Source organism: Pleurodeles waltl, chromosome 8 (genome assembly GCF_031143425.1).
Source record: "Pleurodeles waltl isolate 20211129_DDA chromosome 8, aPleWal1.hap1.20221129, whole genome shotgun sequence".
Classification (NCBI taxonomy): Eukaryota; Metazoa; Chordata; class Amphibia; order Caudata; family Salamandridae; genus Pleurodeles; species Pleurodeles waltl.
In genome coordinates this window covers 988,148,173-988,161,999 of record NC_090447.1, presented here as the reverse complement: position 1 = coordinate 988,161,999, position 13,827 = coordinate 988,148,173, and the positions used below count along the sequence as shown (strand labels likewise).

General features: G+C 46.4%; 1 protein-coding gene across 17 annotated transcripts in view; it reads right to left on the bottom strand.

Annotated features, from left to right (window-relative positions):
- Nucleotides 1-13,827, bottom strand: part of MYCBP2 (MYC binding protein 2) — a 1,769,078-nt gene that overhangs the window by 503,017 nt on the left and 1,252,234 nt on the right. For all 17 annotated transcript variants that reach the window (XM_069205243.1, XM_069205245.1, XM_069205247.1 and 14 more), the window contains one exon: nt 7,631-9,280. In XM_069205243.1, the coding sequence (XP_069061344.1) occupies nt 7,631-9,280 (1,650 nt within the window). The remainder of the gene's footprint in view (nt 1-7,630; nt 9,281-13,827) is intronic.

The following is a 13,827-nucleotide window of genomic DNA, read 5'->3' as shown; positions in this document are numbered from 1 at the left end:
CATACCGGTGGCTTGGGGAGGCTACCCCAACCAAGCCATGTAACACCTATTTGCAAGGGAGAGAGCTACCTCCCTTTCCTACAGGTAATCATTTGATCTGCCTTCCTTTGCCTGAACTGGTCAAGCAGCTGAAGACCAGAAACCTGCCTGAGGGGTGGCAGCAGTGCAGTCTGCCCAGAAAACCCGAGAAGATGGGTAGGTGCAATGCTGATGTCCTCTAAGGGGCCCCCAGAGTGCACGGAATCATACAACCAATACTGGCAACAGTATTCTGACATGTTTGATACCAAACATACCCAGTTTTGGAGTTGACATTATGTAAGTGGACACGGGGAGTCAGTGTGTCACATTTTGCATGGGCTCCCACGGGTGGCACAATACATGCTACAGACCATGGGGAACCCCTTGTGCCCCAATGCCCTGGGTACCTAAGTACCATATACTAGGGACTTATATGGGGGCACCATTATGCCAATTTTGGGGTGTGCTAAGTCCTACGCAACCAAATTTAGAGGGACTGAGCACAATCACTGGGGTCTTGGTTAGCAGGATCGAGTGAAAACAGTCAAAACACACTGACAGCAGGCAACAAGTTGGGGAAACCATGCCAAAAAAATGAGTACTTTCCTACAGGTGATGACTGGGGCGAGCCTGCCGTTAACAGCCACTTATCAAAGTAGGGGAAGACTGGGACTCCAGACATCCGCAGAGGCGCTGCAACCACCTCCACCACTATAGAGAACACCAGAGGGGCCCTGCTGAGCCCAAAGGAGAGCACAGTGAACTGGAAATGCTGGTGGTCTACCATTATCAGGTATGTAATGTATCTAGGCCTGCAGGATGGGAATGCAGAAATATGCATCCTGAAGGCCCAACGTTACCATCCAGTCTCCGGGATCTAGGGCAGTAGAGCCTGCGTCAAGGTGAGCATCTTGAACTCTTTCTGTATTAAGATGTTGAGATGGAGAAGATCTATTTTAGGGTGAGGCCTACTGCCTTTTTCGGCACCAGAAAGTTATGGGAATAACTAACCATGAAGATGACAGCCTCTCAATGGCTCCTTTGGACAGCAGAACCTGCACTTCCTGACATATCAAAAAGAGATAGTCCTCCAACAACCACTGTGTGGAAGGGGCAAGGCAGGCAGGGTTTCCAGAAATGGAAGGGGAAACCCCACTTCACGATTTGTACCACCCACTTGTTGGAAATTATTGATTGCCACTGGAGCAGGTGGTGCTTGATCTTCCCACCAACGGGTTAGTTATGCTATATTAAAGGCCCATTAACGAGATTTGGAGGTTGCAGCAGCCAGATGGGTGGGGAAGTGGACAGTATGCTGGGAGGGGGTCCTGTGTCCTTTATGGGATCTATCAAAGGGCAGGTCAATCACAGATGGTTGGACTTTATCTGAAAACCCAGTGAACATCAACCAGGCATGGCACAGAGTAGGTAGAGTGCCACCATAGAGGAAATGGCCCTGAGTCTGTGTTGAACAGCCCACACTGAATGGTGAACTTGTCTGCGTCCCGGCCATCACTCAACATCTGGTCCAGGATGGCTCGACCTTATACAGGGCAGCAGCTGCACAACTCAATCCCTTTAAGATATGGGAATACTGATCCAAGAAATAGTGTTCACCAGACGCAGAGCCAAGCTAGTGGAAGAGAAGATAAGCTTCCCAGAGGAGTCAGCCTCTTGGATTCCATATCTAGTGGGATGGTAGGAAACATGCTTGGTTTTACCTTGGCTTGTTGAGGATTGCTGGGACAGAAACTTTGGCTCCCCTGGGGCAGGACGATGAGGCAATCATTTTGTACACAGGAGTTGCTGTGCAGGGTTTGGCCCAGCCCCACGGGAGAACAGTGGTAAGGGCTTCATTAGAGGGGAGCCAGGGCTGTGCAGAGCTTGCCCCAAGGTGAAGCACCCCCATCAAGACATAGGTCTTTACTTTGAAGGAAGGCAGGTCCAGGACCTCTGTCACCCCGCGCAAAACTGTAGCAAAATATGCACACCCCTCCGTGACAGAGTATTCAGGCCAGAGCCTGGGGAGGTGTCCAGGCCACATGCGCTACCCAGCTCACCTTAACAGTTTTCATCCTATTAGGGGTCAGCTTAAAAAGGGCCATACCCACCTTCCTCGTCCCCACCTCCAGTTAAAAAGGGCAGTCATAGGAGTGGAATCTGAGATGGAGATTGCCTCTCCGATCTGCACCAATATCAGCATTGTGGAGACATGAGCCTGGAATGGTGGTGGTACCCGTTCCAGGGTAGATCCAGAGGGACTGGCTGGTGACGTGGATGAACTCACAGACAGTAATCCAGCAATGGTGTCTCTCGGCCCTGTTGGACCCAAAGAGCACCAGAGAGGCCATAGGCCCAAACAAGGAATGCATGCCATTGTAGACTCCTTAAGTTTGGCAGGGGTCAGATGAGCAGCAACAACTGCCATTGCAGACACCGAGGGAAGCATAGTGAACTGAAAGTGCTTGTAACCTATTGTGAACCACAGGTAATGCCTGTGAGCAGGCAGGATGGGAATGTGAAAGTAAGCATTCTGCAAGTCCAACGCTACCATCCAGTCTCCCGGGTCCAGAGCAGGCAGGACATGAGGGCAAGCATTTTGCATTTCTCCTTTAGCAAGAAGTTGAGAGGGCGCAGGCCTAGGGTAGGATGAAGGCCTTCACTGTTTTTGGGCACCAGAGAGTAACAGGAATAACAACCACTACCTACTTCTGGTGTCGACACCCTCTGTATGGCTTCTTTTGTCAAGAGAGCCGTCACTTCCTGGTGGGCAAAGGAGAGGTGGTCCTCCATTAGTCTGTTGCAACTGGGTAGCATGGGTGGAGGGGAGGTCATGAAGGGGAGGAAGTAGTTCCTTCAGACAATTTGAAGAACACACTGGTCTGATGTTATAGACCCCCAGTGGGGCAGGTGATGGCATATCCTGGCTCCCAACATGTGTCCATGATCAAATAAGGGCAAACTAAAGGGGCTTGGATGCTGTGGCTGTTGGGAGGTGTGGGGCGAGGGGGTATGGAACGGTCTGTGGGTACGGCTGGGAAGCTTGCACATCATGGTGGCCAGGTGTGTAAAGATGTAGCTGTAATCCACTTCTGTGGCTACAAAAGGAGCAAAAGGAGAACTGAGGTTGGTGATGGGCCATGAATAGGCCCAAGAATGTGGCTTTAGCCTTACTATCCATGAAGCGTTCCAGCAATGAGTCCTCCTTGTTTCCGAAGAGACAGGTGCCATCAAAGGGTGCGCCCACAAGCAATGCATGGACATCCCCTGAAAGACCAGTCGTACCCTGCCAGGCATGGTGCCGTAAGGCCACTAATGATGAAATCACCCTGCCCAATGAGTCGGTGGTGTCCAAGTCCACATCGGATCATGAACTTGGCTGCATCTCTCCCGTCAGCAACAGCTTGGGAGAGTACGGTCTCTGGCTCTTCTTGGAACGTTGGCAGCACTTGCACACCCATATCTCACAGTGCATGGGAATAACAGACCAAAAGACATGCAGTGTTCACAGAAAGCAGTGCCGCCTGATGGAAGAAAACATTCAAGCCTCTTGGATTCCTTGTCCGGTGAAGTGGTAGGCAATGTGCCAGGATTTACAGGGGAGGTTGAGGCTTAGACCACAAAGCTCTCTGGGGTAGGGTGCTGGGTGAGGAAACTAGGGTCCCTTGGGGCGGAACGGTGGAGGCTGGCAATTTTTCTTTTCTCAGGAGCCACAGTGCAGGATTTGGACCAAGACTCTACCAGGACACCCATGAGGGCTTCTTCGAAAGGTAGAAGCGATTCTGAGGGGTAGCACTCTTGGCTCAAGCACATCCATCAAGACACTAGTCTTTACTACCACTGAAGTCAAAGACCTCAGAGGCTCTTCTTACCACCATCGCAAATTAGTCTCTCTGTTCCATAGCCACGGTAGTAGGAGACCCCAAGCCAGTATCCGAAGCAGTATCCAGTCCGCAGACTTCCACCAACTCCTCACACCAGTCCATGTTGGAGTCTAGATGCCATCCTCCAACTCTTACCTGAGTTCCAACCCAGAGGAATAGGGCTAGGGATCCGACATGGTAGGCATGGCTCCCATCAGCACCAGAGCAGGCTCTGTGACAGAGTTGGGGATGAGAATGGGGATGGCGCCGTCAGGTGGATGGGGGGGAGGGGGGTTAGGGGGCAATGGGAGCATCAGGTCCAGCATTGGGGAAGGTCACGGAGGCACCACCAGCAGATCATTTGATCCAAGAGGCCGACTGGTGGCGGAGCCTCTGGCGTGGAACAAGTAGAGACAGGCCTTGGATGCGGACACTCCCTCATCTCGTCAAATGAATTAAATGAAAGGGATTAAGTTAAATATCTCTTACACGAGTGGCTCAATGACCTCGAGTGTGACGAAGATCTTGGGCTTTGCGACAGATCCAGGGAACTTACGCTCCACCAGGATCAAGAGTGCCACATACCAATCCACTAGGAGCTTGAGTAACCACCCCCTCAAGGCCTTTGGATTTACAGTGCAGCAGTCAATGCAGGTCTTCACGTGGTGGTTGTTCTTGAGCCACAAGAGGCAAACAAGGGGCGATCTGTCACCGTCAACGATCAGTGACAGGTGCAGTAGGGCTTGAAGCCGGCCTTTGGTGATGACATTCATGTCATACAGGAGACATGAATGTCTTTAAAAAAAACAAAGGGAAAAAAGGTCATAAAAAGCTCATTCCAAGAGTGACTGAAGGGGTAACTCCTGATCTGCGCTGTCTCGCGCAGAAAGGCAAGAAATGACATCAGCTTGCTGTGGTGGTGCTTATAATTAGCACGGTGCATGTCACTTCCGGCGCAGTCGATGCCACGCGGAGCCAAACAATGCCACCTTCAGTGGACCTAGCTGTCTAAGCTGATATTTGTGACTGTATGAACTGACACCAATGTAGCAGCCTGTCAAATATCCAGAACAGGCACTCCAACGTAGTAGTAGCAGCCTTGACTCTGGTGAAATGAGCCTGTAAGCCTCTGGGGGCTGCTTCTAGGCCAGTGCTTAGCAGATATTAATACAGAGCACAATCCAACAAGATGGCTCTCTTCTGCACTGCGTTGCCCTTCTTCATCCCTATGAATCAAATGAAGAGCCTATTGTACACGTGATGAGATTTGGTACGATCAAATTAAAAGCTGAGAGCTCTTTTGTGATGGAACCAAGGGGGTCTTTCCTCAATCCTAAAGCAATGAGGTGGAGAGAACAACTCTCAAAGTTTGTTGGACATGAAAGGGAGCCACCACTTTTGGGAGAATGGAGGCAAGAGTTCTCCTGATCATCTTGTCGGGAAAGAATTTCATGTATGGCGGGTTGACAGACTTGCAAATCACTTGTCGCGTCGTTGTTATGGAGATGAGAAACTGTCTTAAGAGTGAGAAATCATAATAGACAGTTAGGTAGAGGTTCAAAGGGCGTACAGATGAGGAATGTAAGCCACAATTTCAGGTCTCACCGAGGCATAATGGGAGGAGTAGGTAGAAACGCATGTTGTAACAGTTTCAAACAAATGTATCACAACAGATGATTTAAATAAAGCGGGCTGATCTGGCAACTGCTACAAAAGGCTGAAAGAGCAAACAAAGTAGTCCTTACATCTGTCCATAGTAAGTCCTTGATGGTATAGGGACAACACAAAATGCAACACTTCAGGAGGTTTGCCTGAAGTGGGTCTACCTGCCGAGTATGACACCAAGCCACAAATCTGCCCCAGTGGCAGGCATATACTGTTGTCTGGTGTTGGCATAGGTGCTCCAAGGTCTGCCGCAGGTTGTTGTGCCAAAACCGAAACCAGCACTGAAAGAAGTGTGAGGACCGTAATGAGTCGAAAGGCTCCAGCTGGTGCAGAGTGTGGATCCACAGGTTGAGTTCCACCTGAAAGTCCTCCTGGTTCTTTGGAGCCCGGAGGCACTACCAGTGGGAGTCAGCAGCGTGCCAAAGATGTGAAGCACAACTTGAAGGAACCTGTGGATTTCCTGTGGTGTGAAGGACCTGGAAATTCGGGTTTCCCTAAGCTGAGAGTTGTAATTGGCTATAAAGAATATTGAGTTTTGGGGGAGACACCAAGAGGCACTTTTACACCATCATGCCTCCTTAGGAGTTTGAGAGTGGCAGGAAGTGACTGCATCACACTTGGTGCTTCTTTCAGACTTTCCCGAGGACTCAGACAGTGATTAAGATCTGCTGCGTGAATAACTTCGGGTGTAGGAACAGGACCTTCTTGTTGACCTGTCATGGCATGGAGTCTTCCCACTACTTAGTGAAGTACATCTCTGTCTCATGGCCCCTCGTGTCCTTCGGATTCTTCAAGGCGCAGTCATTACAAGCTTTGGAGTTGTGTTTAGACCCAAAGCACCAAAGACAAATCTGGTGGGAATCTGTTACAGGCATTTGATTGCGACAGTACCTTCAAAATTCTAACCCTGTGATTTTACAGTTGACATTTTCCCCTCAACACTGTTTTGTTTGTAACGTTTGAAAAAAACAGTCTTGTGAAGAGCCTAGGGGTAGCTCTAAATCAGTGTCTGGTGGCAAGTAAAGAAAAACTCACGTCAGCATGCAAGGGTGGCTTTTATATATGGCGCCACAGTCATTTCCGGTGCAGCACAACGTTGGCCTGGAGCCACATGATACTGCCTACCAGAGTGCAGAGGTACTGCTTAAGATTTTTGGATCTAGTCTGACTACTGGGGATTATTTAAAAAAATCAGGAATCTGTGGTTAGAAATATCCAATAGAAAAAAAACATACTACATACACCATAGATCTTAACACCACATACTTTTATCAACTGTCGGGTTACGAATACAACAGCAAATATGTTGGTACCAGAAAATACCAAAAGGGGAACCAAACTGCTCAGCAGATTCCACAAGCTAGTTACTATTTCACTTCTAGTTTGGATCTCACCAGGATAGTCTAGTGAAAAAATTCATAGCCATCAGAGAGTTAGTTGAACAATGAATGTGTAGGTCACCATTAGAGGGAACCGCTATCAACTGCAGCAATAACTATTGCCTTAATGAAAAAATATTTCACAGACAACAAAGGACATAAAATATCTTGTAGACTCAAGTCCCTTGTTTTTTATCTGAGAGGAACTGATAGCGTATGGGCAAATCAGAGAAGCATGTACAACTGTGAAAGGCATTAAGAGTGTTCTCAATCCCAATGACTTTCAGTAAAACCAAAATCAATTCTTAAGGTTTTCTACAATCTCTAGAGGGGATTTAAAGCCTGATTTAGAGTTTGTAGGATGGGTTACTCTGTCACAAATGTGACGTACATCCCATCCACTGTATCACGACCTCCATAGGCTATAATGGGATCGTAGTAGGGCGGACGGAATATCAGTCTCGTGTGTGATGGAGTAACCCCCTCCGCAAAACTCTAAGGAGTTAGTTTGCTTTGTGAAAATGCATGTACTCATTGAACACTGCACATTTGAAGTGTAAATGTTTTAATACCTGACAATGTAATTTAAAACAGTTTTAACAAAAGCCAGAGATTTGATCTTCCATGGTAAGACCCCTTAATGACAATACACAAGAACATGAATTGGAGCTTACTTTCACAAGTACAGAAGAGGGCACTTACCAGGGTGAGCTTGTCTCATATGATATGTAACAGGGTATGGATGAGATTCACCACATAGTTCACAGATGGTATCTTTCTCAGGACCTCCCACTGCAAGCTGGGCCATTTCCCCAAACAGATTTCCTCTGGGCCTGACATCTGCCTTGTCTTTTTTCTTTTTCTCCTTCTTGGACTTCTTATTGTCCTTATCACTCTCTTTCTTTTTTAAAACAGCGCAGGAACCTGGGCTCGGAAAAATCATGTTCTGTGATGCTGCCTTTATGGTAGCCAAAGAAATGTCCTCCCAAAAGGCTACTAAGTGCTGTAATGTTAATGGAAGGGGAGACCTAGATTTTATTGTGTGGTGACTAGATAATTCAAAAGCAATCCCATCAGCTTTTCCATCTTCACATTTTTCTGGCAGAGGTGGTTCTTTTAGCATGGACAGCACTTTGTTTTTGTTAATGCTGCCCATTTTAGATATGTCTGGACCATGGGGTGAAATATTAAACATGTTCAGTGCAGATGATATTTCTAGTGAATGTCTATTTTTAAGTTTGTTTTCTTTTTCATCGTGTGGTTGTTGGATGGTAAGGCTATTCCTTATTGGAGCATGTTCTTTGGAAAGTTCTGGATTAAATTTGAGAAAAGAGGAACAAGCCATTGCATCGTGGACTATGCCTTCATGCCAGAGAAACGCTGCAAAAACAGCACGGGCACACTCAGCCACCGATGGAGACATAGCTTGCTTAGCTGGCTCGATAGGTCTTGACCCATCTGCTTTGAAAAGGAGAGCAGATTTTTCTTTTTTAGGTCTGGTGTGCCTTGTGGTACTCTTCCGGTTCACTTTTGGAGACGCTCTTAAATCCTGTTCCTCTTTCAGGGGAGCTTTTCCTATGCTAAAGTGCACTTTGGAAGACACATCATCTTCATTTTTTAGTTCTGTTTTCTCTTCTGATATGTTCTCCACTGTTGAACCAGTCCTTAAAGTGCTTGAGGTGCAGACTTCAACAACTTCACTATGAAGGTTCTCTTGCACAACATGTGGAGAAGGAGCACGGTTTTCAGGGGCATGCTTTGCATCTTTAGGTAGAACTTTTGGCTTGGGTGAAGTGGATCGCCCCCTCAAAGGTTCTGTAAGGGGTACTTTCTTTTTGCGAAGGGTTTCAGGATCCAATGTGTAAGAGTCTGATTTGGACCGCTCCCGTGGTGGGTCAAGCTTAGTCTTTGAAGGGGCTGGGGATTTTTGAGGTAGGTTCTTGTCAAGAGGAGACGTTGAGCGTGGTGAACCAGCACCAGGTGAGCCTGATTTTCCTGCTGGGAGAGTTTTTAATTTGGGGGATGACGAACGTGATCCTGGGACAGGGGATTCAGCTCTCAGACCAGATGATGTCCTCCCTTCAGATTTCAGGGTCTGTAAAGTGTTGTGGTTTGGAGACAGTGATCGGCTATGAGAATCTGATCTAAGTTTTGCAGCGTCGGATTTTAATATCAGTGATTCGCTAGCAGATAAAACTTCATTATTTCTTGGCTTCTTCTGATCCATGGAAGGCCTGCTTATCCGTCCTTCTGGTTTGGGGGACTTACTGTCTGCTCTGTGTTTTGTGGATACCTCTGCTTTTACCACTGGAGATGCTGGTAGACCAGCTACTGGGAAATTCATGTGATCACCTGGGTTAAACACATAAAAGAGAAGGGGGAATAGTCATTAAATCATGTGAGGTATTTCAAAATTCTGCATTAAACAGAAGTCAGTTAAACAGCTAATTATGGTTTCACAAAATAACCACACATTTCTGATGAGCTCCAATAACTAATGAACCAACACACACACACACAAAAAGGATACATGTAAAACAATCATGCACGATGTGTACAAGAGCAAGTAAACTGTGAATAGAAATAGGCTGACAAGACGTGCCTGAAAGGAAATGAAAATCAATACTCATTAATACAGATATAGAGACCATAATGTAGCTCTCTTACAGTTTAGTGTACACCACTTGGAACACCTTTCACCTGCACATTATTATAGATATACAGTCAACTCTATGAAGGACAGACTAATCAAGACTGCTGATAAGTTTAATTGCATCAGTTTACGTGTCTGTGGTAATCCATTGTTACCGCACCGCCATGCAGGAGTCTAGGGATTTCTTAATGTTACTGTAGTCGAACAGCAATTGAATAATACTTCATAGCTGAGTAAGCAGACTGTGATGAATGTCCATCAAATGAAAAGAATTCATTCACTCGTATATATATATATATATATATATATATATATATATATATATATATATATATATATATATGTACATACATACATACACATTTTTTTTCCAGGGGAGGAGGAGTAATTTTTGATTTAGTTTGCCCACAATTGATTTGTGTTCAACTTATCTTTTGTATCTGGTTAAAAACCTGCCTAATTGGTATGAATTTTGACATTGCTACCATTTCTCCATGGATGCCATTATCCTTCTTTAACTATTCCTTTCTCAGGATGTGTTGTTTAGATGTTAGAAGTTTTTTTTTTTCTCCTTGGTCCAGCCTCCATAGCATTTATGCCCGATTGAGCTATGGGATTAATCCCCTAAGTCTACTCTAAAATGGCACCCACGTGATTCTCTGTGCATGAGTCTAAGTGGTCTTGTGTATCCATTTTATAAATACCCCACTTTCTCAAGCAGAATTTCTCAAGGTTCCTGTCTGGTTTGGTGGCCGACGACCACCTTCCGGCTTCGCTTAATTGAATTCCTATATTGGGACTCCTATTTTGAGTTAGTGTACCATTGCAGGGCCAGCCAAACTCACTCTAGGGAGCGCCGGGACAGACATGATTAGTCAGTCTTCCTACACAACTTGGTAAGCCAACAATGGCTGGTGTTCCCTTTGTAATTTTAATCAGACAGAAGGCTATGGGGCCCTCACAGATTGCCCTCTCCATTTATTCATTATTGATTGACTCTATACATTACAGCAAGATGTGCTGGTAATTTTGTTGTTGTAAAGAACCTTTTGTTTTGCAGTGGATTCATTGGGTTCATCTTTCCAGGCAGTAACACCACTGGTTTAAGCACCCTGGCTCGGGTGGAAAAGATTTTTATCATCTTAGTTATCTGGATTATATTTTCCCCCACCTGCTCACCCCACCAGTTTGGTTAAGTTGGTTCCTTCTATTTTCCTATTAGAGGTTCACTTCTGGTGGTGGCATACAGAGTTTCTGGTACTATGGCATAGATCTTTTGGGATCGCCCTTCATGCTGATACAATTACACACTAGCCTCATTTCTTGCTTTTAACATGGTTTTTAATGAACCACGTGCACTTGAACTTGTTGTGTCCTGAGGAAGCCCTAAAGAAACTGGACGAATAGCGTTGACTCTGCTTACAAAGGAGCTCAATACCAAGTTTTTAATATCTGCAATGAACAGTGGACCTGGAGGATATTTCACATGTTGACTGGCTTCTCACTTTATCTCCATGACCCGGTGCTGTGCTACTTTTAGTAGGACCACAGACTAATTGTACATAGTGGAAGTCTTTAACAAAATATTAATTGACAGGGCCAATGTGTGCTTAAATATGTTGCACATCAACGAAGTAGTAAACAATGTAATAAAATTGTGCTGCAGAAAACCAGATGAACTCTGCAATCATTAATGATAGTTTTTGTGAATAAGCTGTATTTCCATGCATTTTCAACTAATACACAATTACAGGCAAAGATCAACAGTAACAAGACTTCGCCTCTGATTTCAAGCAGTTACATTCTGAATGAACACTGCTACATGCTGAGGGGAAGGTTTAGTGAATGTGTGTCACATTCATTTCAACTGCAGGTGAAGAAGTTTAAACTTACCTTAAATGCATGGGTCTTCAAATTAGGAACCAATATGAATCTAGTGCATGATCTCATAAACACTGTTTAAATAAAAAACACTGCAGCAGAGAAAAATATAGGTGCACATCCTCTGATAAAAAAGAAAGTCATTCCTTTAGGACTAAGCGTGGGACACTTAATAACATAGTAATAACATAGTAAACAAAAGGCACACTGCTGTGAAAAACTGTGTTGATTAGTACCCTTTTATTAGGTACCTCAATTCTGTCACACACAGCCTTCCGTTCACTGTACTATTCTGTTGGTATGATGACACTACTAACAGTCCTTTTTCTTGTTGAAATAATTAGGTTTTTTTACTTGGAAAGGTGATGTTGTGCTGATTAAGCTAACGCCTAACAAAACATCTATACAAGAAAAACTAAAACTCTCCCAAAATAAATCTTTATTTAATAGCGAACAAGTTACTTACCTTAGGTAATGCCTTATCTGGTAGAGACTATGGCCCTGATTCTCGCCCTGGCGGTAATTACCGGCAGGGCGGAGGTCGGCGGTAGCACCGCCAACAGGCTGGCGGTGCTCCGCCGGGCATTCTGACCGCGGCGGTACAGCCGCGGCCAGAAGCGGAAAGCCGGCGGGGTACCGGCGACTTTCCGCTGCCCGTCTGAATCCTCCATGGCGGCGGAGCGCGCTCCGCCGCCATGGGGATTCAGACACCCCCTACCGCCATCCTGTTCATGGCGGCTCTCCCGCCATGAACAGGATGGCGGTAGGGGGTGCTGCGGGGCCCCTGGGGGCCCCTGCAGTGCCCATGCCAATGGCATGGGCACTGCAGGGGCCCCCGTAAGAGGGCCCCGCAAAGTATTTCAGTGTCTGCTTTGCAGACACTGAAATACGCGACGGGTGCAACTGCACCCGTCGCACCTTCCCACTCCGCCGGCTCAATTCTGAGCCGGCATCCTAGTGGGAAGGTTGATTTGCCCTGGGCTGGCGGGCGGCCTTTTGGCAGCCGCCCGCCAGCCCAGGGCAAATGTCAGAATCACCGCCGCGGTCTTTCGACCGCGGTGCGGTGTTCTGACGGCGGTACCTTGGCGGACGGCCTCCGCCGTCCGCCAAGGTCAGAATGACCGCCTATATCTAGCAGCAGATTCCTTAGCTTCGAATTATCCCAGGTGTCAGACTGGATTCGGTTGCTTAGAATTCCGGTAGAATCTACTTCTGGCGTTGGGACCCACTCTATGGTTCCCTTGGCCAAGAGAGCCACAACTTCCTTGCAGAGAAGAGAAAGGTCTTGGACTGGGGAGCATGCGCAGCATAGTGGCTGGGCGGAAACTGGTGCGGTTGGTAGCTGTAGGAAGCTGGCTCTGTATATACTATATCATAGTAAGGTATAGGGTGCACTGAGTCCAGTGGATCCCCAGAGGCTTTAGTAGATAATACTTCCTCTAAGTTTTGTGGTAGTGTGGTTGAGCAGTTAGGCTTATCAGAGGATAGTGCTAAGCATTTGTTGTACACTGACAGTCAAGAAATGAGGCACACTCTCAATGACTAACTTCAGGCCAATGTTTACGTATAGAAAAATATACTTTGTTACATAATTTCTAGAACCAAAAGGTTCTTTGTTGCAGGTAAATACAGTTTCAAAAATGTATTACTTTCACATATCAAATGCACTTTGTTTAGAATTCACAGATAACACAGTTTAGAGGTAAGTAATACTTTTCAGTTTCAAAAGTGGACACAGTGCAATTTCTCATAGAAAGCAATGTAATCCTAGAAGATGAAAATTAACAACTCAATTTGCAGGTAAGTACTCTACTTACGATCCCAGTCTTCAGGGGTTGTGGTGTCCAGAGGGCAAAGTTCAGGAAGACACAGAGGGTGCACCACCAGCAACACGGGGCTGATCGGGCGCAGAGGTCAAAGCTGGTGTCAGGCACCTAATGGAATTCTATAGAGACGGGAAGCTCAGAAGTAACCAGATTGCAGGTAAGTACCCATGACTTCAGGGCACAGATCCTACTTGGAGGTTTCTTTGTTGACAGTGCTGCTGTCTTTGGGAGATCTTGGTCCTTCGGTAGGCAGACAGTCCCTCTGGGGGTTTGTAGAAGTCGGTCCTGCAGGACGAGTTGTCTTCTTGTAGCAAGAGTCTTGAAGTTGCAGACAGGCCGGTAGTCATGCAGGTGTCATCTGGAGTCTTGTCTGCCAGCGTGGCTCTTCAGTCCTTGTCAGGTCGCCAGAAATCTCTAGAGCAAAGTTCAGGGGTGTCCCTAAATACTAGATTTAGGGGCATTACAGAGATCAGGGGGCAGTAGCCAATGGCTACTGTCTCTGAGGATGTGTACACCCTTCCTGTGTCCACTCCCTCTGG